A 26,270-nucleotide genomic window follows, 5' to 3' on the forward strand; every position below is an offset into this window, starting at 1 on the left:
TGGTCTCCAGAGGCTTTCATTTCCTTTCTGAGTCAGGTTCAGTCTCACGAGGCTTGGCTTTCGATTTCTGCAGCCTTGCCGCTCCCTGAGCCCTCAGAGGTCCCCCGGTGGTGCCCCCTCTACTTCAAGAGCCCCCCGAAATAAGCTGAGTGACTACAGATAAGTTTTTGGTACTTTCCAAAATTAAACTATTTCCCTTGGTAAATTTCCACCAAATGAGCTCATTAATCTGAAAACAGGATGTGGCACATGAAGGGGGTGAGGTCAGGCTGCCTGTTCATTTACACTGGTTTGGGGTGAAGAGGAAGGGGTGGGTGGGAGAGAAGTGAGACCAGAGAATGGCTTCTGTAGGCCCTAAATCCTTCATGGAGTGGACTGAGAATCAATGGATTTTTAAATCAGAGACTCAAACCTCTGGGTGCTTTATTTTCCCCTTAGAACTGAAAGCCCCCACACAGACTACGCCTGGGCAACCTCCCACGATTGCCTGTCTTGGAGGTCCCAGGAGACCTCCTGCTGGTCGAGAACAGATGTCTCCCCTCCAGGGAGGACCCGGAAGCCCTCCTTTCACAGGAGGGCATCTGCCCTGCAAGTTTCTGTGTCAGAAGGTGGTCCCAAATGAAAAAATAAACAAACAGAAAGCCACCAAAGAACTAAAACACAGTTCCCAACTCCAGCTGGGTATCAAGACAAAAAATGGGACCCTAATACCTAAAGAAAATTTAATGGGTGCCTCTGAGGAACTAAAACAAACCTAAACCAACAAAGGAAGCAGCTCACTCCTCAGCCGACAGTCCTGCAGACCTAGGTCTGGTGGAGAAGAAGCCCTTGTCAAATGCGCAAAAATAAAGGAAGGTTGTGTTTCACAACAAAAATTCTATCTCAACACCAATGCCATTAAGTATTTTGATTGAAAACACAAGTTCATAGGGAATAAGCATCTGTGTGTGTGTTATAGACGAAAACAGAAGTGGTTTTCTGAAGCATCAGTTTCGTACAAGCACCCTGCTTATCCACCAATATGTACCGGCCCTTTGCTTATTGCGCCAATCAGAAAGGGTGGACCAGCCTGGCACTGCGCAAGGCTCTTCGCAGGAGTCCAAGAAGGCAGGACTCGGTTCCACGCTCACCCCACCTCCACGCAGGGTTTCTGGCAGGCGAGAGCCAGGGGTGGCGCAGGCCTCAGTTTCCCCAACACGGGGCGAACTCGCCCCACCCCACCGCCCCGGGGTGGCCCCCCAGCCGGCTCAGGCAGCGGAGACCCGCCCCCGCACTCTCCGGCTTCCGGCGACCGACAGTGTCCTCCGGGCCCCACCGGAAGCTCTCGCTGGGCCGCGGGGAGGCAGTGGCTGCGGCGGAGGCGAGGTTGGTCGCACTGCACCCCGCCCCCACCCCCACCCCGGCCCCACCCCCCTGCCTCCCCGGCACTGCGGGCGGTGCTCGGCCCCGCCCGTGGTTCCGTGCTCCCCGCCCTGGAAGTCCCAGGTGCAGCTCGCCCGGACGCGGGCTCCCCAGTGCGGGGCTCTCCGAGCGAGGCCCGGGCCCTGGAGTCGCGGCTGTAGAGCGCAGCCGGGACTCACTGCCCCAGCCCTTTCTGCGGGCGCCGGGGCACCGCTGGGGTTAGCTCATCCGTGAACAGTCTCGGGCACTGCTCGCTGCTTACTCAAGAGTAGTGGCGGTGGCGAGAGGACAGGCACCTGCCGAAGTGGGGTTGGCGGGGACAGAACTAGGGACCACACGGGCAACCTGGGTTGCGGGAGGCGACGGAATCGCAAAGGCAGGCGCCCAGCTCCGTCCTTCGGGCGGCCTATGGAGACTCCACGGGAAAGTGGGATCTGGCCCAGGTGGGCCCGGAAAAACAAGTGGGGAGCTATGGCTGCGCGGCTCAAGGATCCGCGTGTGCTGATCCGGGGGGAGGCGGGGCGAAGCCACGGAGATGAATCCAGGGAGGCGCAGAGAGGAAGAGAATTCTAAAGGAAGGGCTCAGAGTCGTGCCAGGTGCTGGCCAGGGGGCTGGTTGGATGAAAACTGGGGGAGGCCTAGGACGCTGGCGACTTTGACATTGAGAACCTTGGGGCGGTGGAGCACCTGTGCAGGCAAATCTTTTCTAGAAGTTCTCTTCAAGTGAGGAGAGAGTGTAAATACGACGTAGAAACTGGGATGAGGGTGAAGAACGTTCCCAAGCCCCATGTGGGCTTAGAGCCCAGGCGCTGGGTTCCGGAGTCCCTACTCACTGTGAGACCTTGGCAATCACTTAACTTCTTTGAGCCTTTGTCTGTGAAATGGAGATGATAGCAGTACCTGCCTCCCAGCCTATGTGAAGATCAGATGAGGCAGCGCCTGTGAAAGCACTTCACACAGCACTAAAAAGTAGTTCTTACCATTTTTATCATTGGAGCAGCTGGGGCATCTTTTGATGCTGATAGAGAGGGAAGCATTGAAGACAGGGGAAAGGGCATTAGGCTGAAGGGGACCCAGAATTTGGATGGGGAGAGAAGTCTTAGGTGCCTGTCTGTGTCAAACCAAGGGAAGAGCGAACAACAATTGGGCATACGGGGAATTTTGCAGGTTTGGGGGCACCCAGTAAAGGGAGTGCCTTTCTGACAGCCTTGTCTGAAGCAGGCTTCAAGGTCATTTGCTGAGAGGGCCAGGCCAGGGCTGGCCCTCGGGAAGGTGGAGGTTCTGGTTTATACCCCAGTGCCAGGGTGCCATGTTCTCTTGGCCAGCAGCCCGTGGTAGCCCCAGTTTTGCTTCAGGAAAGGTGGGCAGTTGAATTTATCTCTGGTCAGAGGACAACATCTGACCTATTTTGCCCACTTGCAAGGCTCAAATAAAGTTGATAAGCGGGAGAACACCATATTATAAGCATCATTTACCTTTTAATCCTTTCCCCTGATCTTGAGGAGCAGGGAGGCCTGTGGCCATCATCAGAATGAGTGTGAAAGCCTTTCAAGTACCTCAGTTGGGCCATGCATCACACTGTACTCTCACCTATGACCTGGTTTAGTCACAACAGGTGAAGTTGGTTTTACTGTTATCCCCATTTTACAGATGCAGAAACTGAGCTTCAGAAGCTAAGGAGCTTGTCCCAGGATGCACAGCTACTAAATGGCATTCTTAAGATCTAAGCTCAGATTTCTCAGACCACAAAGCCCATGATCCGAAACCATTGTAAAAAAATTGCAAACCCCTCACTAGCTGCCCAGCAGGATGGAAAGAAGTCAAAGGATCATCTTTTCCATTTGATAGGCGAAAAAGCAGGGGGTGGGTATTCTGGCCTCTGTCCCACCTGGCTCTGTAGTCTCCCACTTGGCCTTGCTGTCATCTCTCTCGTATGGGTGAAGGAACACAGAGCTTTAGAGTCCCACAGATGTGGCACGAATCCTGCTCCACTGCCAGGGGCTGTGCGACTTTGGACCAGGCATCTTGCTTCTCTGTGCCTGTGTGCGGCTGCAGAATTCCCAGCAGGTTGCTTTAAGGAATAGGAAGGGAAACATTGCCCGGCCCACTGTAGACACTCCAGGAGCCACGGTTCCCACACAACAGTGGACCTGCATCTCACTTGGCCACTTATACCACCAATTCCCTATGGCTTTGACTTATTTAGAGCTTTGCTCTCCTCAGGGCCAGGAAGTGGTAGTGCCTGACCTGGGTATGTGGCCATCTATGACTTCCTGCATGGGGAGGAGCACCCTGAGCAGTGTATGGTTAGGAGGCTGTGGACTTGAAAGAAGGGGAGGGCCCTGTGTTGTCATGGTGACAGATGAGGAATGCCACTGGCAGGGCCATCAGAAGCTTCCTCCTACTTCTGGTTGCCTTGCTCTTAGGGTCCCAGAATCTTAGAGCCCAGAGGAGCCTTGGAGACCATCTGTTGAAGCTCATTTTTTTACAGGTGGGGTAACTGAGACCCGCTATGAGGAAGTGACTTTACCTGAGACACTGGACGGGCCAGAGCCAGCGTGCTTGGTACTTGCCTTTTTGGATCTGACACTCAGACCTGGGGATTTCCACCAGGACAGTGAGCACTCCCACCCAGAATTCCAGGCTGTTCAGAGGCCCCAGGGAACAAAGACAAGTCACCAGCCGTGGCTCTCTGTGCTGAGGTTCCTTGGGGCAGGAGGAGGTTGGAGGAAGCCAGCGGCAGCCTGAGGTTCTGCAACAGGGGAACTCTGACTGTGGTTCCTGAAAGTCCGTGACATGGTTGTTTTTTCTCTCTGACTCGCTCTCTTGCTCTCTGTCACTCTGAAGAATGACTGGACACTCCTAGAACCTTCAGTCAGCATCCAGGGGATTTTCTTTTTTCACCACAAAGGGTAATTCCTGCTCCATCCCTGCTGTGACTCAGCTGTGACGTCGCGCCACCCAAGTCAGTGAGAAGATAAAGTCATCAGACCCCTGCTCGCCAGAGCGGGTGGCCCACACCAGAACTCACCTCTGCTCTCAGCACAGACTCCACGAGGCCGGTCCCCTCCCCAGAGGAGCTTAGCCGGCCCCCCTGGCCAGGCTGGAAACTCAGGATGGCCTCTGGCTCAGGCAGTGGCCCCCGCCCAGCCCCTGATGAGAACGAATTTCCCTTTGGGTGCCCACCCACTGCCTGCCAGGACCCACCAGAGCCCAGAGCCCTCTGCTGCACTGCCTGTCTCTCTGAGAACTTGAGGTGAGGGGTCAGTGGGAAGAAGGTGTCAGGGAGGGACCTGTGATGGGAGACAGGGGTGAGAGGAACCTGTGGCTTTGGGCGGGCGACTTCATCTCTCTGGGCCTCCGTTTCCCTGTCCTTGCAGTCCCTGTTGCTTCTGCTCCTTGTGACTCTTGGTGGAAGAAGTAGCCACAGACAGATGTCAGCTGCCACAGCAGAAGGCTGTCTGGGGTGGGGAGAGCCTCGGGCCCAGCTGGGCTCTTTACCTACTGTGATGCCTGGTCCTTCTTCTCTGTAAAATGCAGGAAAGCTATTTTGCTACCTCAGGAGTAAGAGGCACAGTCAGTAATGGTCCAAAAAGTTTTCGTAATAGTGAATATGAACTTTCTTAGTAAATGATGAACTAGTATACGAATATCCCTCCTTCCCCAGGATTTTACATCACCTGGTACTGTTTGCTGAGAACAGTTTTAAAGGGAACAAAGATATCTGTGTTTATATATGTATGTATGTATAGGTGATATATATTTAGATTTCATTGAATATGCATATATTTATAAGTGAATACTGTAATTTTTGGACCATAAGACGCGCCTGGGTTTTAGAGGAGGAAAATAGGAAAAAGATTTTTGAAGCAAAAAATGCGGTAAAATATTTAATAACATAAATAACACAATATTTCACCAATATAAATGTAAACAGAACTCAACATCAGCATTAACCGTATTTCTCCCAAATTTGGGGGTGGGGAAGATGCATCTTATAGTCCAAAGAATAAGGTATATATGTATATAAATACACACTTTACACATATTTAAAATATCAGTAACTACAGGTGTGACATTCACACCATCATCAGCATCTCGCCTTAAGCAAATATTTTGAACCTACTATGTGCCTCTTTCCCTGGGTTTTCAGAAGAGCCTTGGAAAGGTGGATACAATTATTATCCCATTTTACAGATGAAGACAGTGAGGCCTAATGGAGAGATTAGGTCGACCCGCCCTGGGTCAGATTCCTGGCAAAAGTGCTCTTTAACTGCTTATGCCCCCAGCACAGCCATTGTTTAGGGCTCTACAGGGTAAGAAGGTGGGAAAACTGAACCAGGCCAGTTTGAAGAGTTCAAATGCTTTGATGAAGTTGGGGGAATTGTGGCCAAGGAAAGGCCAGGTTGTGGGGGTGGGGTGGTCAAAGCTTGGGCTTTTGTACTGGGTCTTTTGGCCCCTCTCCCGGTTCTTCTAAAACCTGGCAGAGGTGGGGAGGGAGCTGACTGGGTTTCGAAGGGACCCAGGCTTGAGGTGTGCAGAGTTCTGCCTGGCTCTGCTCCCAACGCTGTCTGCCCTTGGCCAATCCATGTGCCCACCAAGGCCTCACGTTTGGGGCCTGGCTAGTGGCTCTGACCGTGGATCAGAATCCCTTGGGAGGCCCCTGTGTCACTTGGTCAGAGTCTGGCACCCACTCCTGGTGAAGAAGCTCAGGCCAGGTGTTCTCCAAGGCCCCTTCTTATTCTACGCAGCCATGGCCATCTGTAATTCCTACACCAAGGAGACCAAAATCAGATGGAGTTAAGTGGAAAACAAATATAGCCACTCATCCACAACCCCTTACCTGAACCCCTGGCTCAGGTGTATTTAGAAATTCAGAATTTTTTCAGATTTCAGAAAAGCAAATCAATGCATTAATACATAATTCTTCCAGTGGGGAGTGGGGCAGTGCCTTATAATTAAGCCTATTGCTATTTCTGCAGTGAAACAAATACGCACACTAACTGGAGTAGCAGCCTCCATTCACTTCAGGTCAGGTTTGGCTGCTGAAGACGCTCACTGCAAACTGCGGAAGACATTGGGTGCCCAGTGCTTCTGAGGTTTGGGAATGGCGGCTCCGGGATTGTGACCTGCGTGCTCACTGGCATCAGTCATCATGCTGGGCAGGGCCTAGGGTTTTGGAGCTTCCAAAACAGAGGTTGGTGCCAGGGCGCTGGGAATGTCTCACTCAGCCAGATTTGTTCATGTGTCTTTAGGAACGGTGAGGATCGGACCTGTCCCAAATGCAGAGGAGACGACCCCCAGTCTGTAAGCCCAGGAAGCCTTGTCTCTCAGGAGAAGGTACGTCTGCGCACCCAGGAAAGGGCACTTGTCCATTTTCGCCATTTGTCAAGGTTGAGGCCAAGTAGACAGCTGCTCACACAGTCCCTGGCAGGCGCCTCCCTCTTTGTGCTGAGTCTGGACTGAATTTGGTTTGTAAACAGTGAGGGGACTGACAACACGCCGGTGCAGCAACTTGCCCAGAGCCACCTGGCCGACGGTGACAGATTCAGGGCAAGAACAACAGCCTAGACCAGGCACCAGGTGCCCGCAAACCACGGCCTGCAAGTCAAATTCAGCTTGTCAGCCCATGAGCTAAGAATGGGCTGAAAATATTTTAATATTTTCGGTAGTTAAGAAAAAAATCAAAAGAAGAATAATATTTTGTGACACCTGAACATTAAGTGAAATTCGAACTCCGTGTCCGTAAATACAGTTTTCCTGGCACACAGCTGTACCCACCCGTCTCCCCTTAGACTGAGAGCAGCCGCCCTCGGCTCCCCTCTGTGGTCGGCCACGCCGTGCTCCTGGGAGGAAGAGGTGGCTTTGGAAGTGTGAGGGGCCAAAGACACATTCTCAGGATCCACAGTCTAGAACCCCACCCCTTGCGGGTTGGAAGGGCCCTCACAGGTCATCTGTCCAGCGCAGAGCTGGTCTAGTCCTGAAAATAAGGAAATTGTAGTGAGCTGTTTACAAAACCAAATTCTTTCCACTTGTAGAATCCACCTTGACTCTGAGTTGATGCTCTTCCCGTACATGTCTTTGTATAATCAAATTGGTAGTGATGGCAAATGATAGAATTTTTGGCAAAGCCTTTACCTGGTAAATAAAAAGATGGCAATTTTAATGTGAATATCCCAATGAAAAAAAAACTCATATTGATCCGTGAGTCCAAAGCTGTAAGAATTGGAAGAACCACTGCTCTCACCCTAACCCCCTCATCTTGCACATGGGGCCCCGACACCCACTGGGCAGCCAGGGTCTCACGGCTCAGCCACCCTCACTGTCCTCACGGGGACACGCCCTGCTCCTTCGAGCCAGAGCCCCCCCTTGCCTCACCCCACAGTCGGGGGTCAGGAGCCTGCTGCTCAGGGACGGCTCTGTATGAATCAGTGAGCCGCCCGGATGGCCCCGTGCCTGTTTCTCTGTACAACGAGGAGGCTCCGTGGGCTCGGCAAGGCCTCTCCAGTACCTGCCATGTCAGCGGCTGGCAGGGCAGCGCTGCTCCCACCTGTGGGAACCTGCGGCTGGTGTGTCTCCACGCCCCCCCTCCCTTCTGCCCTCCGGCCTCTCACTCAGAGAGTTGGGGGAATATCCTGCCCTGCCTGGACCCGGTTTCTGGTTTCTGGTTTCTCCACTCCCATTCTCAGCTGCCCCTTCCCCACGGGCCCTCAGGGGAATCACAGCACAGATCCAGTGCATTTCCCCAGAACTTTACAGTCAGATCCGTGGAAGAACTTCCGAGCCTCCCCGTGTGGGCATCTCCGTGCACTAACCACAGGAGATGGGCAGAAACAACCTTCTGTGGACCGCCGGGCCCCCTCCCCGCCCACGGGAGGGCAGGGCTGGGTGCTTCCTGAGGCCCCTGCCTGCTTAAATGCTCCAGGCCTGTTGTTTTTAACTTGTTTTAGCCTGACCTTTTAGCAAAATTAATATACATTCATTGACAACTTTTGGATAACACAGAGAAATGTTAATATCTCTTAATCCAATGGCTTTACCTTTCTCATCTTTATGTGAAATCAGACGACAGTGGCAGTGGCCTGAGGGGAGTCTGGAACCCGGTCCCTCTTGGTTACCCCAGTGTCCCAGCCCCTGAGGGACCCTGGGAACTCCTAGGGGCACATTTTGATACTCGCTGCTTTAAGCCAAGTGAAATGACTAACGGTGGAATTACGGGCAGTGTAACAGACAACAGGGTGGGAGGGGTGCTGCCTACGACGTTTCTGGGACCAGCAGACCTCTGAGCAGCATGGGTCCTCGCCCCCCCCACTCTCCCCCCACCCCCGCCTGAGGTCATCACTGCACCCCCAGTGGGATGAAAGTGGTCCAGCCCACACACGAAGCCACAAAGTGAAAGACCAGGGACTCCTCTGCCTCCTGACCCTGATTCCCAACCCTGATGGGAACTTTGGGGGACTTTTGACCAAAGGAAAGCAGCTGACTATAAGTCAACACTTTGCATACACAGTAGTTGTGAAGTTTGTCTGTGGGTCTGGGGAAACCTAGGGAGTGGGGGTGAGTGGAAGGGCCAGGCCAGGGCTTAGCCGAGCTCAGCCCAGAGGGGCCGACTTTGCAAAGAAGTCTTTGCATTTTCCACGCCATCTGCTTATCAGTTTGCCCTCATCCCCTGACTCTTTAGATCACTATCTCTCAGGTGCACTATTAGGTAATAATGTCAGGAGCAGGTATTAAAGGATTACTACTGGCCTACTTAGAAGCTCAGTTCTTGCCTGGAATGACCTTCCTGTAGAAGATGTGACAGTGAATAGGGGATGGCTGGGCGGGTGGGAAATAACATTCAATTCTCACTGCCTGCAACCCCGAGAGTGGGGTTGTTTTCTTCCCTCTCTCCCTTCGGAGGCCACTCGAGGTCAAAAGCGAGCTGGCATCTGCTGCCAGTGGCTTGCAATGACGCCCGAACTTACTCTAGAATCAGCCGATGACAAGAGGTCAAGCTGTCTAGTCCGATTTCCTTTCTGTGTTGGATTCCCGCCAGGTGGCTGTACATCCCTCCAGTGACGGGGAGCTCATTATTCCATGAAATGACCACTTCCACCCCAGGGGACTTGGACTGTTGTACCATTTTCCTCTTTGTACTGAGCCACACAAGGCGAGTCAGTCACATCCTGTCCTCTGAGGCAGGCCTGCATTGGTGGGAAGAGGCTGACCGCCTCCCTCTCGAGTCTGTCCCTAGTCTTGGTGCCTGTGTCCTTCGAAGTGTGGTGTCTAGAAAGGCACCCCTGAACCCTTACATTGCTAAGCTTGACAGTGGCATCCGTCACCTCGCTGACCCAGTGACATCCTGCGTGGGTGGTAGTCATATCCCTCCCTATTTCACTGCTAGGTGATACACAGAGGCCAAGAGAGGAGGTGTGCCCGGACATAACAAGTCACATAGCAAGAGGCAGTCAAAGCTGGCTCCAACACCTGTTTCCTGGGCCGGTGGCATCTTCTCTGCCACCTCCAAGTGGCAGATCACCCTGAATGTTTTAGGCAGGTTTAAATACCACAGTCAGCTGTAAGTGCTGGAATCCACCAAGGTCTGTGAAGAAACAAGAATGGGCAAGACCACCTTCAACTAGGAGAGTCAGGCAGGGCTTCCTGGAAGAGGTGGCAGCAGAGTTGAGCAGAGAGTGCCAGAAAGGACACTGGCCTGGGTATGGGGGAGGGCTGGGCCTGGTGGGCAGAGGCAGACTGACCAGGCCTGCCCTGTCACCAGGGAGTACCTCTCACTCAGCAGCAGCTGGGACCTGAGCAAACACAGCCCCTCAGTCCTCAGGACCTCAGGTAGTCTTCGTGCCAGCGCAGGGGCGGGGGCCATGCCAGGCACGCTGCAGATCCGCTGTCCCGGGCAGCAGCCTCCCAGAGGCGGCCCCCATGATCCTGGCACCCCCTGAACGCTCACATTCTCAGAGGCCCACAGGTCCCCGAGTGGGGGCCTCCCAATGGAACCAGCTGCTGACCCCATTACTAAGGGCCTGGGTTCACACCGCACACCCGCAGACTTCCCAGACAGAAGGACGAGTGTTCCCTCAGGGCTGGGATTTTGTTTTCTCTGTTTCTGTTTCCTCCTCAGAGGAAATTCCACTGCAAATTTTATTTTTAGCAGTTTGAAGCATGAGGCCACTTCACAGGGGCCTCCTGCGGCACCAGACATACACTAGGCTAGGCGCAGGACAGATGTCCCTGTCTTCCTTTGCAACCCCATCCTGATTCCCTTTTCTGTACCTTTAAGTCCCGGCCCTCGGGCTCTGCCACCCTTTGGTCAAGGTGAGGACTCCTGGTGTGCATAAAGGACCCTGGACATGGCCTCCACCTCACCCTTGCCCCAAACTTGCATCGCCTCCTGAAAGTCACTGCCCACCCCTGCCTGGGCTTTGGCTCCTCCTCCCACAGGGGAGAAGTAGAGACCCTAAGCCCCGCCCTCCTCCTCCTGGCACCAGGAGGTGCCCAGTGGGGGGTGGTGCACATACAGGTGCCCAGAGAGCAGTAAGCCCTTGCAAGATCTCCTAGCTACAGGAAAGAAGACCCAAGTTCAGTCACCTACTCAAATGTGCAAGCCTGGTGTGACCGTGGGCGAGCCAGTCACCCAGTTTTCCCATCTGTGTTAAGGGGCAGGTCATCTCGCCCAGCCTGCCACAAAGGATCCTGTGATAGCATTGGACAGTGCGTTGGTCCTGTATAAACACAGATGCAGTGAGGGGCGCTCCTCACCTGCCCGAGGAAACCCAATGGGGAAATGGTGTTTCATAGACTCAGTTATGAAATGTTAGAGGTGTGAGGATTAAATGGGATGCATGTATGTGACAGCCATTAGAGGGAGAAAAAAGATGTCCCAAGGGCAGTGCTTAATTGCAGCAATACTACTGCTAATAATACTGCTACTGATAATGGCCAACGTTTGTTGAGGGTTGCGTTAGGCAGAATGGTGTTCCCCAAGATGTCCACGTGTTGATCCCATGAATACGTGGCCTTACGTGGCTGTGTTCGTCCCATCGTGCTGCTGTTGCACGGTGCCACGGGATGGGGGCCCTGAACAACAGAAGTTTGTTTTCTCACGGCTCTGGGGGCAGGAAGGCCAAGTCAGACCTGGTTTCTCCTGAGTTCTCCCCACTTGGCTTGTAGATGCCGACGCCGCCTTTTCCCGTGTGTCCATCTCATTTCCCTCTGTACGTTTGTGTCCAAGTTCTCTTCCCTTACAAGGACAGCGGTCCTGTTGATGGGGGCCCACCCTGATGACCTTGTTTTAACTTAGTTATCCCTTTAAAGACCCCATCTCCAAACACAGTTGTGTTCTGGGGGTCAGGACTTCAGCAGATGAACGAGGGGAAGGTGTATAACTTCGCCTGTAACAGTGGCAGAAAGGACTTGGCACATGTAGTTAAATCAAGGGTCCCGAGATGGGGAGAGTATCCCGATTGTCTCGGTGAGTCCGGTGTGGTCCCGAGGGTCCTCATGAGATGGAGGCTGGAGAGAGTCAGAGACAGAAGATGCGCTACTGCCCTCGTGGCAGGTGCAGGGAGGGGCCGTGAGCCAAGCAGTGCAGGCAGCCTCTGGAAGCTGGAGGGGAAAAAAGGAAACAGATTCTCCCCTCGAGCCCCCAGAAGGAACACAGTCCTGCCAACCCCTTGATATTTACGAGTTCTGATCTCTAGGACTGCAAGATCATAAATGGGTATTGTGTTAAGCCATTAAGTTTGTGGCATTTTATTACAGCAGCAATATGTAACTAAGACCAGAATGTACATGCATTATCATATTGAATCCTCACAATAACTCTGTAAGGGGAAGTGCTATTATTATCCCCATTTTGCAGTGGTGGAAAGTGAGACGTGGAGAGGTTCGTACTCTCCCAAAGCCACACCGCTAGTATGGGAAGTGAGCGAAATGGGCTTTGCACCCTGACAAGCTGAGTCCAGAGCCCATCCCCTGAAACCCTGGAGCCCTCTAAGGAATGAGTGACCGATAAGTGACTGGGGCACTGTGGGCAGACCGGGTGGCCACCGAGGCCTCTGAAGGGCTCTCAGATCACCCCTGCCTGTCCCCTGACAGCCACTGGAGGCTGCTCACGGCACAGGTCCATCTGCACATTGTAACAAGGAAGCCCCTACATCCACGCCTGGCTGGGCTTCTCACTGTGAGGCACAACCCCTTTGGGTTCCACAGCCAAAGCACACATGCCCCGCCCCCACCGACATGGCGATCCTGAAATTCCACTGTGTTAGCTTTTCCACCTTTCCATCCCCTCCTATGGCTCTCACTTGGAACCTAGAGCTGCAGAGGATTCGAATCGGGGACTTGGAGGAGGTTTAGGGCCTGAGAGGTTCCCCCAGTCCATCGGACCCAGTGCCGTGTGGGCATCGGCCCCTCCGCTGTTCCTACAGGTCACTGCACACTCGCCAAAGCCAGGGCAGCCCCTCTGCCAAGGCTGCCCTCTGCCCCGCCCCCAACAAAACATCTGTTCTCTACTCTCTGTTAGAAACATCTTGTGCTTGAACCCTGGGGTAGGGGATGGCGGGGAGGCCCTTTTCTGGGCTGTGTTTTGTGCCCCAAGCCAACCATACTCCAGCCCATGCCCTCATTTATTTTACTTTTAAAAACCAATAACCAATGAGCTTTGTATTTGCTCAGCCCAAAAGACCTCTGTCCTCCCCTTCTGCTAATCCAAGTCTCTGTTTTGCCCCATTAGATTATTCTTTAAAAAAAACAACAACAAAGCTCTGAAAATCAAGATGTTCATGTGCAATAAGATTTAACACTGGTAAATTTACGCATTTGTGTGACCGCTGCAGGCAGGATGGGGAACACTGCTTTTCTACGCGGGAGGAAACTTCCTTGTGCCCCTGGCTACTCAGCACCCCCCAGCTGCAGCCCCGGTCAGCCACAGATGTGCGTTCTGTCCCTGAAGCTTTGCCTTTTCCAGACTCTCGTGAGAGTGGAATCCTAGTATGTGTTTGAGGGCCCTCCTTGCTGCTGCGTGTAGACTTCCAGTCTCTCTGACTGCTGAGCAGTGTTCCAGAAAAAAACCCACTATCCATTCACCAGATGATGGGGTATTTGGATGGCCTCCAGTTTGGAGCTACACTGAATACAGCTACCACGAACATTCACACACACACGAACATATGTTTCGGTTTCTCTTGGGTAAATTCCTAGGCGTGGAATGTGGCTTGTTTGATAACTTTATAAGCATGGTTTATGAGTAAGTTGCTTTGTAAATATGATTTAGCTTTATGAGATACTTCCATAGACTTTTTTCCAAGTGGCTTTTCCACCAGCAACATTTGTACGTTCTGGTTCCTTGGCATCCTCACCGAAGCCTGGTGTTGGTGTCCTGGTCTAATCGCGGCCATCCATGGAGTGGACAGTGGTACTTCATTGTGGTGGTTCATTTCAAGGTGCATTTCTCTGTTGCCTAGTAATGTTGAGCATCTTTCCATGGGCTTGTCATTTAGACAATGTATCTCCTTATGTGAAGCATCTGTTCAGTATTTTACCCATTTTTATTAGTTTTCTTTTTTGCCTTCTTATTACTAAGTTGTAAGAGTTCTTTACATATTCTGGATGCAAACCCTTTCCAGATATGTGTTTTGGGAAAAAACTTTTCTCCCGGTTCCCCATGGGCTTATTCTTGGAAAGAGATACAGTTGGCGCTTGAACAATGCAAGAATTAGGGGCACCGACCCCCCCAATAGAAAACCTGTGTCTAACTTCTGATTGCCCCAAAGCTTAACCACTACTGTTGTCCCTCAGTATCCACAGGACGTTGGTTCTAGAACCTCCCACAGATACCTAAGTCCACGGATCTTAAGTTCCCTTTATAAAACTGCACAGATCAGAAACAGTACAGGTGTTTATTGAAGAAATCCAGCATCGGGGGACCCACACAGTTCAAACCCATGTTGCTCAGGGTCGACTGTGGTGTGGGGAGGGCCTGTGCCCCGGCTGCTTCCTCGCTGTCCCCCGCGGGCAAACCCCTCCCCCTCTGTGAGCCTCAGTTTCGTCATTGGTGAAACGGGAACAAACAACCCACTGCCTTCCCCACGGCATTGTCGGGGGCCCTGGGAAGAACTGTGACCGTGAAGGCATTTTGTAAACTCCTCAGGCCTGTAAACAGGTTAACAGTGTGGTCGAGTTGCTGTTCAGACCTGAGACCCTTCTGCGTCCCTGCCCTTGGGCTGCGCGTCATCTGGAAGGAGAGCCGTGCGGGGCGGGCGCTCTGCAGTCTCGAGGGACTGCCAAGGCGGGTGCAGGTGGCGGCCGCGAGGGGCAGCCCCCTGGGCCTCAGAGGCAGGCAAGGCTCACTCATTCAGCCAGTGTGTCCCAGGCGTCTCCTCCGTGCCAGGCCCTGCCCTCCGCACTAGGTGGGGGCAACCAAAGCAAGCATGGTGATCACGGGGCTGTGTGGGTCCTGGCCTGACAGAGGTAGCCCCGCTGCCCAGGGCCGCAGCAGGGGCCCTGAGCCCGTTTCAAAGGAGGGTCACCGAAAGGGTCATCCAGGCAGAACCAACAGCAGGTGCAGAGCCCTGTGGCCCCGCCCGGCACACGCCCTGTTGCATCCTGGTGCTTTTCAGAGAGCCCCGGTGTTCCCACAGGGACTCCCGTCTAGTGACGTGTTACTCTTTCCAGGATTACCCTGAGGTGGCTGCAGATGGAGTCGGGTGCCCCTTTTCAGGTGTTGGCTGCTCCTTCAAGGTAAGCATGTGGGTGTGAGAAGGGACATCTGTCCACGACAGCCCTAGGCCCTGGGTCTCCTTGCTTCAGCCCATCCGGGATTTTTCTACATTTCAAGGTTCTCCTCTGGATGACCCTTACACTGATGACCTTCTCAAGCAACAAATCTCACTAGTAAAGCGTTCCCGTTCAACTAAGGACAGTTGTTCTTAGGTCTTATCTCAGTTGTGGCCTCACTAAATTGGCCACCCCCCAGACCTCCCCCAGGCCTCTCTCCATGGTGCTGAATTGTCACTGCACTCAAAGACGGGGCAGAATTGTTGCTCCAGAGGCTGGAGTGCACACAGCTCGCTGTGGGCATGTGTGATGCCAGGGTCCTCTGCATCCCTCTCACTGCACACAAACCCACTTCCCCTTTGCTGGGCGAATGGATCGGACTTTCTCCGGGGAGCTTCTTTGTCTTCACTGATCAGCCCCACTCTCTTGGCAGGGGAGCGCAAAGTTCATGCAGGAGCATGAGGTCACCTCTCAGGCCACCCACCTAAACCTGCTGCTGGGGTTCATGAAACGGTGGAAGGCCCAGCTGGGCGCAAGCCTGGGGTCAGGGCCCATGGCCCTGGAGCAGAATCTGTCAGACCTGCAGCTACAGGCAGCCGCAGAGGCAGCTGGGGACCTGGAGGTGGACTGCTACCGGGCCCCCTGCCCTGAGAGCCAGGAGGAGCTGGGCCTGCAGCACTCCATGAAGGAGAAGGCCCTGGCCGACCTGGAGGGGAAGCTGCACGTGTTTGAGAACATCGTTGCCGTCCTCAACAAGGAGGTGGAGGCCTCCCACCTGGCCCTGGCTGCCTCCATCCACCAGAGCCAGCTGGACCGCGAGCACGTCCTGGCTTTGGAGCAGCGGGTGAGCATGGGGGTCAAGGTTGCCTTCAAGACTGACTCAGGGGGTCCCCTTCCCCTCTGCCCTGTCTTGTCTCCAGAGCAGTGTGTCAGCCTTTCTCCTAAGCTTTCTCCCTGCTCACAGCAGTCTCGCCCCCATCAAAAAGTATCTGTCCTGTGTCCCAAGACCTTCTAGGTGCTCGAATTTCTCCCGTGGTAGGACTCTCCCCTCTCAAGCTGCCCATTCCATTGCTGGACATTTTCCGCCACTAGAAAGTCCTTACACCAAACTGAAATCCGCCCTTCTGTGTCTTCCCTGCACTGTTCCTGGCCCCGCCCTGCAGGGCCCACAAAACAAACCTGCCTCCCAGGCCCTGTGGAAGCCCTTCAGAGATGAGCGGTCAGTGGTGATATCCTCCCTGAGTATTTCCTTCTTTAGGCGGAACGCCCCCAGGGTCTTCCCCCCTCATCACAGCACATCCTTGTGTGCCCTTTGCATTTGCTCTGGCTCAGGCCCTAGGACCCCACGTACAGCCCACCACCCGGAGTGGTGGTCCCAGAGCAACTCCAGATACTCCACTTCTCTGACAGTTCTTGGTTGAGTAGGACTGTCATCCCCTCCTTTGTTCCAGGGCTTATACTTTTCTTAACATAACCAGTCACCATGTTAACATTGCTTTTTTTCTTTTTCAGCAACACTAAATCACTGTCTCATGTTGACTTAGGCCTGGATTTTAATTTCAGCTCCACCATTAACTTGCTCTGTGGGTGTGAGCAAGTCACTTTCCCTCTCAGGACCTCAACTTTCTCATCAGTAAAATGAGGAATTCCATTTATTGCAGAACACTGACTTCCACTCCTGATTTCCCTATGTGAGCACATCCAAGAATAACTTTGTATTCTTTCAAGGGTCAATGGGGAAGTTTACCAGAAGAGCCAGGCCTTGGGTTTGAGTGACTGGGTACCACCTTTGCTTATGCAACCCTTGCCCCAGTTAGAAGGTGGGCTTCCCGGGAGCAGCGGCCATGTCTTCAGTTCATCAGCACTTTCCGCTCTACTCATACATGCCAGGCACTGTGCAAGGCAGGCACACAGAGAGGAAATGGGCATGGGCCCAGCCCTTGGCAGGGGAGACATCTGTCTGGTAGGAAAGGCAGAAGAAATAAACCTCATAAAACTGCTGTAAAGACTCTGTAAGAACTCTAAGAACATAGGTCAGAGAGAGAGAGAGACACCAGCTGAGCTAGGGCAGTGGCTGAACGCTTCCCGGAGGAAGGGCTGTGTGAGCCGGATTTTGGATGGGTGGGTAGGAGTCGGCCAGTGGATAAGGGAGGCAGTGGAATTCCGGGAAGGAGGTACAGCACGTGCAAAGGCAGGTGCACGTACCTGAGGGAGACATGGTCGGGAAGGCATATTTTTGGCAGGTCTGTCTCCATACTGAGCCATCCCCAAGCCAGGCCTGGTGTCCCTGGCTGAATGGGCTTCTCCACAGGTGATGGAGTTGCAGCAGACGCTGGCCCAGAAAGACCAGGCACTGGACAAGCTGGAGCAGAGCCTGCGGCTCATGGAGGAGGCCTCCTTTGACGGCACCTTCCTATGGAAGATCACCAACGTCACCAGGCGGTGCCATGAGTCGGCCTGTGGCAGGACCGTCAGCCTCTTCTCCCCAGGTAACATGTCCCCCAGGCACAGAAACCCCCCCAGGCACAGGGACCCACAGCATGGGGAGCAGCCAGCTCTGTGACTCCATGCTGCGTCCAGTCAGACCAGTGTCCCTTCAGGCCACCTACCATGCTGGGACCCAGAGGAGGGAGGTGCCTAGCTCGGCCACAGGGAACATGGGCTCTTTGAACTGCCGTACCTTCCACCTCCCCAAGTGTCAGTCACATTCTAGAGATAGGAATAAAATTGTCATCGGCGTGGTGTGGAGGTCGGATGTGAAAGGCAGTGTGCCGAGAACCAAAGTCTGTGCAAATGCAGGGTGCAGGGGATGGTTCTCAAAGGCGAGTACCGTGGGACCCCTCCCCTCAGAGAGCCAACGGGCTGAGCTAAGACAAGCGGAAACGAAGTGTACGATTGTGGGTGGCGCATTAGGAAGCATTGTGTAAATCAGGGCAGTTCTTACTCATTCTTGGGCCCCAGGGCCTGGCACAATGTCTTGCATAAAGTAATTACTCAGTAGATGTTTCCCTTAATGAACTGATTTATGTTTATAAAACAAAGCACATATTTGTGTATAAAATGCTCCCACCTCTGAGCTCTTCTCTCTCCTTGTTCATGCGTGTCTAAGTCAACACACGTGAAATCAAGGAAGATTTCTGCAGGTGATGATGTGAACCACCTCTCTCTCACCTTTGCGCCAGCTTCACACCTTTCCTGTCTGTCTGCTCCTCTGATTCGCCCTAAACTGATGGAACTGGATGAAGAGAGGCATCGGGGTCTGTTCCAGACCCCAGAGCGGGGCTGGGCCCCAAGCCAGGCTTCTTTCCTCAGGAGCAGGGGCAGCCCCCTTCATGGGGTGACCTCACCTCCAACACGCAGGCGTTTCCTCCTCTATTCTTTCCAAAGAAGGACAAAGCAAGCAGTGTTTCTGGCTTCCTGTTCTGCCCAAACGTAAGGAGCAGGATGAATCAGACTGTCCATCTGTCCTTCCTCCACCCCTTCCTGCCTGCCCCCCACACCCTCCCCCGATCACCCCCTCCCAGAGGGGCCCTTGTGGCCACAGCCACCGGCACCCACATGGCTTAGCCCTTCCAGCTGCCGAGGGGCAGAGCCCACTGGCCCCTGTGCTTTGTCACCAAGGGGTGAACCATCCCTCAAGGGCCTTTGCCAAGGGTGCCTGGCAGAACCGTGAGCCGCTCCACTCTTCCCCAGCCTCTAGGTCTAGGGCAGCAGAAAGAAGTCAGTGTCGAGATAGAGGAGGCCTGGCTCCTAATCCTGGCTCTGCCCCCAGCACATTATGGGGCCAGGCACTTCTCCCTGCTGGGCTCAGTTTCCTGACTGCAGAGTACAGGGTGGTTAAATCAAAAGTGTGGTCCCTGGGCCAATAGCATCGCTGTCTTCTGTGGGACATGCAGAGCCCCAGTCCTCCCCCAGCACTGTGGAGTCCGAAACTCCGGGAGTGGTGCCTGGCAATCTGTGATTCTGATGGCCATTGACAGCCAGTAGTCTAGAAGAGCTCCAGGATGTGGGTCCCCCGGACCATACATGATCGAGAAGAACGCTGGGCTCCAGCCCCAGTGTCTTAGTTCTGAGCCACTGATCCTGGGCGTGCCTAACCTCTCGTCCCGTTTTCTCATCTGCAAAGCCAGCACTCTCCAGCTGCCTCTGGGCTGACTCTGCTTCCACATTTCAGCTTTCTATACTGCCAAGTATGGCTACAAGTTGTGCCTGAGACTCTACTTGAATGGTGATGGGACAGGAAAGAGGACTCACCTGTCGCTCTTCATCGTGATCATGAAAGGGGAGTACGATGCTCTGCTGCCGTGGCCTTTCCGGAACAAGGTACAGGCCACGGGGAAGGGCGGGTGGGGTGGGGCAAGTCTGGGTCCTGGTCCTGGTTCAGCCATGAACTGGTGGGGTGATCTGGGCAAGTCCCTCTCTGTGTTATTAGCTTTTCCTTTTATAAAACAAGAGCCTGAGTTCACATCTAATAACATCTAATGGCCAAGGCTCCCTCCAGCATCATGAGTCCAGGGGCAAAAGTGCCCAGACAGTATCCCTGGGTGGTGTGTAGAAATGAAATTCCCTCGGTGGACTGAACAAGGAGAACTTCCTGGAGGAGGCGCTGTGGGGCCAGCTTGAACTAGAAGCATTTTCAGAAAAAGGGAAGGAGGCAGATGCTACTACACACCTAGTAGAAGGGCCAAAATCCAGAACATGACAACACCAAGTGCTGGTGAGGATGTGGAGTGACAGGAACTCTCATTCATTGCCAGCGGGAGTGCAAAATGCTGCGGACACTCTGGAAGACAGATGGACAGTTTCTTATAAAACTAAACATACTCCTATCATATGATCCAGCAATCACACTCCTTGGTGTTTACCAAATGAGCCAAAAACTTAGGTCCACACAGAAACCTACACGTGGATATCTATAGCAGCTTTATCCGTAATTACCAAACTTGGAAGTTGCTAAGATGTCCTTCAGGAGGTGAGTGGATAAACAAACCACGGTGCATTCAGATAACTGACACTACTCAGCACCGAAGAGAAATGAGATGGAAGAGCCTGAATGCACATTGCTGAGTGACAGAAGCCAATCGGAAAAGGCCTCACGCTGTAAGACTCCAGCTCTGTGGCAGTCTGGAAAAGGCACAACTATGGAGACAGTGAGACGATCCGCGGGTGCCAGGGGCTGAGGGCTGGGAGGGATGAACAGGCAGAGCACAGAGGGCTTCGGGGGCAGTGGAACTGTGTTGTGTGGTATTGTGCCGATGAATACATGTTACTACACATTTGTCCAAACCCAAGAGTGAACCCCGCAGTAACTGTGGACTTTGGTGATAATAATGTGCCCGTATAGGTTAATCGAGTATAAAGCACGTCCCACTGGTGTGCAGGGCGTGGATGGTGTGGTAGATTGTGCGGAGGCAGGAGGTGTAGGGAACATCTCTGTATTTTCCATTCAGTTTTGCTGCCCACTTAAAACTGCTCTAAAAATAAAGCCTATTAAAAATAAACGTTTAAGAGGGCGGGAGTGCCGCAGAGGTCTGGGTATGAGTCAGTGGGTCAGAGGTCCCCACACCTGCTGGGGAGATTTTACACATACCAGCCACTGGGTCTCTCACCGCAGTAAAAGGTCAGGCCTGAGCATCAGGTTGTTGAAACCTTCCCAGGGGTTCTAAGCGCAGCCAAGTTTGAGGACCGCTGCGGTGGGCAATGAGGAAACGTTTCATGTCCTGATGGGCATTCCAGTGACGTGTACCAGGGCAGAGGATTGTGTCACTGAGGTCATCGGCTTCTTGGGGGCACGCAGATCTGCTCTGTGCACACAGCGGTTCCGCTCATGGTTCCGGGCCTTGGTGGGCAGCTCCTCAGCAGAAGGCCTGTCTGCTCTTGCCCCCCCACCTCACCCAGGAGGTCTAGTTCACTGCCCAATGTCTCTGAGCAGAAAGGGGCATCGCCAGTTATGACTCCAGCCTCCTTGTCAGAGCTCAGTCCCACCTGTAGCCCCCAACAGCCAACCAAAATCGATGGTGACATCCAAATTCCCCTTCCCCATTGGATAGACCATCAGAGCCCTAATTATAGGACAACCCCCGAGCCCTCTCAGGATACCAGGCACCCCCACCCCTGGGGCTCACTCTGCTCTAGGTGTGGTCCTTATGTTGTTTCTTTGGCTCCTAACCCACCTGAGCTCAGAGTCAGAGGGGCTGCACAGGTGGCAGACGCAGACCAGCTCTGAGCCCCCGGGTGCGCTGCCCAAAGCCTGACCACCCCCTGCCCTGGCCCGCAGGTCACCTTCATGCTCCTGGACCAGAACAACCGTGAGCACGCCATTGATGCCTTCCGGCCCGACCTGACCTCCGTGTCCTTCCAGCGGCCCCAGAGTGAAACCAACGTGGCCAGCGGCTGCCCGCTCTTCTTCCCTCTCAGCAGGCTACAGTCACCCAAGCACGCCTATGTGAAGGACGACACCATGTTCCTCAAGTGCATTGTGGAGACGAGTGCTTAGGGCGGACGGCGAAGAGCAGCCGTGCCTGCGTCCTGAGGGAGCGCCAGCCCAGACTGGAGGAGGTCCTGCCCCGGTGCCCCAGGTCCTGAGGCACCGTGATAGTCTTAGGGTGGCAGGACCTGGAGCTGGGCCCACAGAGGCAGAGGGTCCAGAAAGAGGTGGTAGCAGAATTGTCCCTTCTGCACTGGCCATGCAACGCTGGAAGACTGGCAGCCATTCCAGCCTGAATGTTAAGGAAGACTCCGGCCAAGATGGGGAGGGAACGGCGATCAGGCCTGGGGCGTGGATGGTGATCTGGAGGTAAAGGGTCTGCATGTGAGACAGCCTCTGTAGGGCCACCATGGAGACCTGGAAGCGTTCTTGCCATCTTCCTGCCCAGGGTCAGAACCAAGGGGTGGAAGGGACAGAATTCAGTCTGTCCAGGCATGTACTGAGTTCCCCATCACTGGAGGTGAGCAAGCAAAGCCAGAGGGCTACACCGGAATGGGGGAAGGCACGAAGTTGGGGGCTGGATCTGAAGACCTTCAAGATTCCTTCCAGCCCAGAAAGTGTCTGATTCTAGGCCTCCTGGCCCAGGTGAGGCCTACAGCTGCTGGGGTTCTGGAAACATTCAGGTGCCTCCTGTCCTCCAGGTTCCTCACTCACCTTCAGTGCCACCAGTTGAGCTGGGCCGGCCTGCACAACACCTGCCACGTAGGCCCCGTGTCCTTCGCCGGCCCCCGCGGAACTCCCCTTCACCTCCTCTGGGTGAAACAGGGTCATGAACTTCCAGGAGCCTCCAGAAGGAGTGGGAAGAAGGAGAGAGGCATAAACTCTCCACTCCCTGCCTGGGGGGCCACCTTCCACGCTCTCCTGAATCCCGTGACCTGACGAACCATGGCATTCACTTTTCTCGTTGACTGATCAGGGTCTCTGAGCCACTAGCAGAGGTTGTCCTTTTCAATATGTATAAAACCAAGAGAGAATTTAAAAAAAAAAACTCTTCTGAAGTTTTCATGATGGGCGTGGTCATGGAAGGTGTCCATGACTGAGCCACGATTGCAGAGGCCATTGCTGCGTCTCGCTCACGCTGCCGGTTTTGCAGGCAACTTCCAAGGTTGGCGTGCTAGAAGGACAGCCCGTGTGCCCCCCTCTTTCCCTCTCCATAACGGGGAGAGCCATGCGGCCTGCCTCCCTGGCTGGGTTCTGTGGGCCTCACAGGAGATGCCAACAGGAGGGAGAAAGGCCAGGACACCACTGCCTGCCTGGCCCAGCCTCGCTGTGGTCCACGCTGGTCTTCTCCCCTTGGAGGCCTCGCACAACCAAGTCCTACAGAGACCCTCGCCAGGCTTTCCAGACCCCGGGGGCTCATTCTGCCCCTCAGAGCTCTGGGGCAGGCTCTCCACCCCACCCCCAGCCTTCGCTGCAGCTTCCTCTTTACTTGCAAGGCTGCTATAGTCACTCCTCACGCCCTCAGGGTTGGCTCTGTGAAACGGGTCAGCCGCTGGCCACACAGCTCAGCGGCTCCTAGATCCAGCCCTCATCCCAACCTGGTCTCCTGTCCTGCCTCAGCCTCCTCCTTTGGTGACGGGACACATGGAGCCTGGCCCTGCCCAGCCCTCGAGGTTTCCTCAAGGCCCAAACCTGACAATGGAGCTGCAGGTCTTAGTGGGCGACACTTTGCCACACGTGAAGGGCTGCAAACACGTCAGGGATGCTTTCTCCTGTCCCCACCGCTGACAGCCCGTTAGTGAGGGGGACCAACTTGCTTCCTTGGTGGGTGTCAATAACAAGGGAAGGGCTAGTCTCTCAAGTGATGGGGACTTCTGCCTTCAGTCTGGTGTTCTGGAAATAACACCTTCGTCCCTGCTCACTGAGCACCGAGCTGCCGAGGGCTTGTAGGGCAGGCTGCTTCCAGGGACGGCTCTGACTCGACACCTTTAACGGCTTAGCCCTGATGGCATGAGGCCCAGGCTGTCTTCAGGGAGGGAGGCAGCCATTCTTTCAGTGAAGCTTTATTGAGACCTCCTGTGCCAGACCCCAGGGAGGGGAAGGTAAGGTGGGTACTCTACCCTTAAGAGACTCTTAGTTCATAGCAGGAAACCAGTGCAGAAGATGATCATTGAAACTAGCACATAAGAGAAGCTCAGAGAAAGCTCAGGGTTCCAGATCTTTTGAGTGAAGCAGGGAGGGCTTCCTAGAAGAGGTGTTACTTAAACTCAGCCTTAAAATATTTTGAGATGCAGAAGACAGTGGTGGGGGGAGAGTGAAGACTCAGGTGCAGAGCAGCCTTGGCTGCAGGTAGGGTCCGTGAGGTGGGACCTGCGTGTGCCCCTTCGGGCTGTGAACAGCAGGGAGAGAGTGATTTAAAATTTAAATGTTCACTAATTTATCTTCCAGCAAAGTCTTATGTTAAATGCACAAACACCTCACAGCTCACCTCTTTAGGAGTAAAAAATGGAAACAATGCTGACATAAAATATATTTCTAATACACATATTATCTACCTTGTTGAGTTGCTGTAAGTACTAAATAAGATGTGTAATACAAATTCCAACTTCGCAGTCCTTAAGAAGTAGTAGAGTTTCTCCCACCACCTGAGTGAGGCTTCACGTCTTACTGCATTGCCCACTTTCAGGTCAGTGTTCAGAGTCACCGTAACAGACACCCTTGCCGGCTTCCTGGTTTTCACTGGCGGGCTCCCAGGGTTTTACCCCAAGAGCCTGTGGACCAAGCAGCCATGCCATTATAGCTGTTTCATAAACACGACCTTGAAATCACAGACTCCTCTTTAAGCCAATCATTCTCCCTTAAATTTGAAAGCTCAAAAACCTCTAGCAATTTTATTGGTTAATTATACATCCAAGAAGCTGGGAAAAAAAGCTTGCTGGGAATTCCTATGCTTTGTTTTCTTAAGAGGCAGTTCCTTCCTTTATGAATCTCAGGAACCCTGGGGTCCCCGTGAGAAAATGAGGAAACCCAGGGGTGCCAGGCCGGAGTAAAGCTTCTGCAGGGCTCCCCTCCCTCTGCAGCTTGGATGGAAAGGCCGCCGGAGCCGGGGTCCTTTCGCCTGGTCTCAGAACCCGACCCACTCTTTCCTGGCTGTGTGACCTTGAACAAGTCCCATTACCAGCTCTGAGCGCAACTGCCCCCACAGGCCAAGCAGACTCACCAGGTCCCTGACCAGTCGGGTGCTGATGACTGGCCATCATTACAGTGTAAGGTCCTGACACAGAGAAGGTTCCCAGGAATGTTACCTTAAGCTGATGCCCTGGTGGGCTTCGTGCTGGGTTCCCGGAAGGGGAAGAATCCCTAAAGCCTTCTATAAATAAGTCACGTGTTAGGTGTTCACTCAGCAGATCCTCCCAGTACCGCTGTGCTAGTCTCGCCAATTGGGTCAGCATCGGTGCACGCAGGGCAGTGGGGGACAGGCAATAAGTGAACACGTGTAAAGGTGGCCAAGGGCCTAAAAGGGGAGCAGCTGGTTGCCGGGGTGGCCCCCTGGGGTTGGGCCCAGGCTGCCCAGCACCCCGAAGCCGGTGGAATGCAGTGTCTGGCGCTTGCGTGCCCAGCCCCATGTCCACTCTCCGGGGCGCCTTTTCTTGGACTGCACCAGCCGTCCCCAGGCAGCTGGACCTCCAAGTCCTAAGAGGGCCTTCCCCCTGCTGCCTTCCCATCAGAGCAAGGCCAAGGCCAGGGAGGGGAGGAGCATCATCAGAGAAGGCACCCACCCTGCCTTGGGGGGAGGGCGGGGAGCATGGGAAGGGGGAAGCTGACCTTCAGCAGCTTGTCCAATACCCCCAGGGACTGGGAGGTGGCTTGAGGGGTGGGGGCCAGGTGGCCCCCGGGGCACTGGAATCACAAGGATCCTGTTGTTTTGTGCTAGAAAAGTAGTAGAAACATTTAAGATAAAAATTCTACACTTAGCATTCTGGGTCCCAACCATCCTTTCTAATCAAATTTCCCTTAACTTTGTCTGTCTTTTCACCCTTGTCTTGGGGTCCACAACAGATTCCCTGGGGAACCACAGAACAGTATCAGCTCATAGCTGACGAGCACAAATTGGTTTGATGACAGGGTGAGAGGATTACTGAGCACCAACCGTGTATGAGGTTGTCCCTACAGAAGCCACGGCCTTGTCCCTGTTTCCAAAAGAGGTGGCAGAGGCCCAGAACTACCCCAGCAGTCTGCAGGCTGGCCATGGCCACATGTGTCTGCGTGTCCCCGAGGGCTTGCTAAAACGGAGAGGGCCACCTCCACCGCACCCCGAATGTTTTGACTCAGTAGTTCTGGGGTGGGGCCCGGAATCTGCACCCATCACACACCCCCAGCTGATGCGGATGGTCTTGGTCAGGGACCACACTTTGGGAACCTCTGCCCTCCACCATGTGCCCCTCTGAATAAACTGGCTGCCCTTTGGCAGACGAGAAGTTCAGCATGCTCAACTTTCCACAGCAAGGGTCTATGAAGACCCGCCATCCCGGTACAGGTACTGGAGGGTTCTGTTCCTGGCTGTCACGCTGGTGTCCCACCCTCAGGGGACTGCCCCCGGACACTCCATTCAGGCCTCTGCGAGTGCTCCTCCTGACCACACAGGACACAAACTTCTGGAGTGAGGGTG

General features: G+C 54.0%; 1 protein-coding gene across 1 annotated transcript; it reads left to right on the forward strand.

Annotated features, from left to right (window-relative positions):
- The first annotated feature begins 1,105 nt into the window (after positions 1-1,105).
- Positions 1,106-24,428, forward strand: TRAF1 (TNF receptor associated factor 1). The gene is made up of 8 exons (XM_037127446.2): positions 1,106-1,365; positions 3,893-4,657; positions 6,657-6,741; positions 15,073-15,138; positions 15,608-16,018; positions 17,486-17,663; positions 19,349-19,497; positions 21,452-24,428. The coding sequence occupies exons 2-8, from the start codon at positions 4,518-4,520 to the stop codon at positions 21,668-21,670; spliced, it is 1,248 nt and encodes a 415-aa protein (XP_036983341.2). The 5' UTR covers positions 1,106-1,365; positions 3,893-4,517; the 3' UTR covers positions 21,671-24,428.
- Positions 24,429-26,270: the final 1,842 nt, after the last annotated feature.

This window comes from Artibeus jamaicensis, unplaced genomic scaffold, assembly GCF_021234435.1.
Source record: "Artibeus jamaicensis isolate MK-2021 breed Jamaican fruit bat unplaced genomic scaffold, CSHL_Jam_final scaffold_1964, whole genome shotgun sequence".
Classification (NCBI taxonomy): domain Eukaryota; kingdom Metazoa; phylum Chordata; class Mammalia; order Chiroptera; family Phyllostomidae; genus Artibeus; species Artibeus jamaicensis.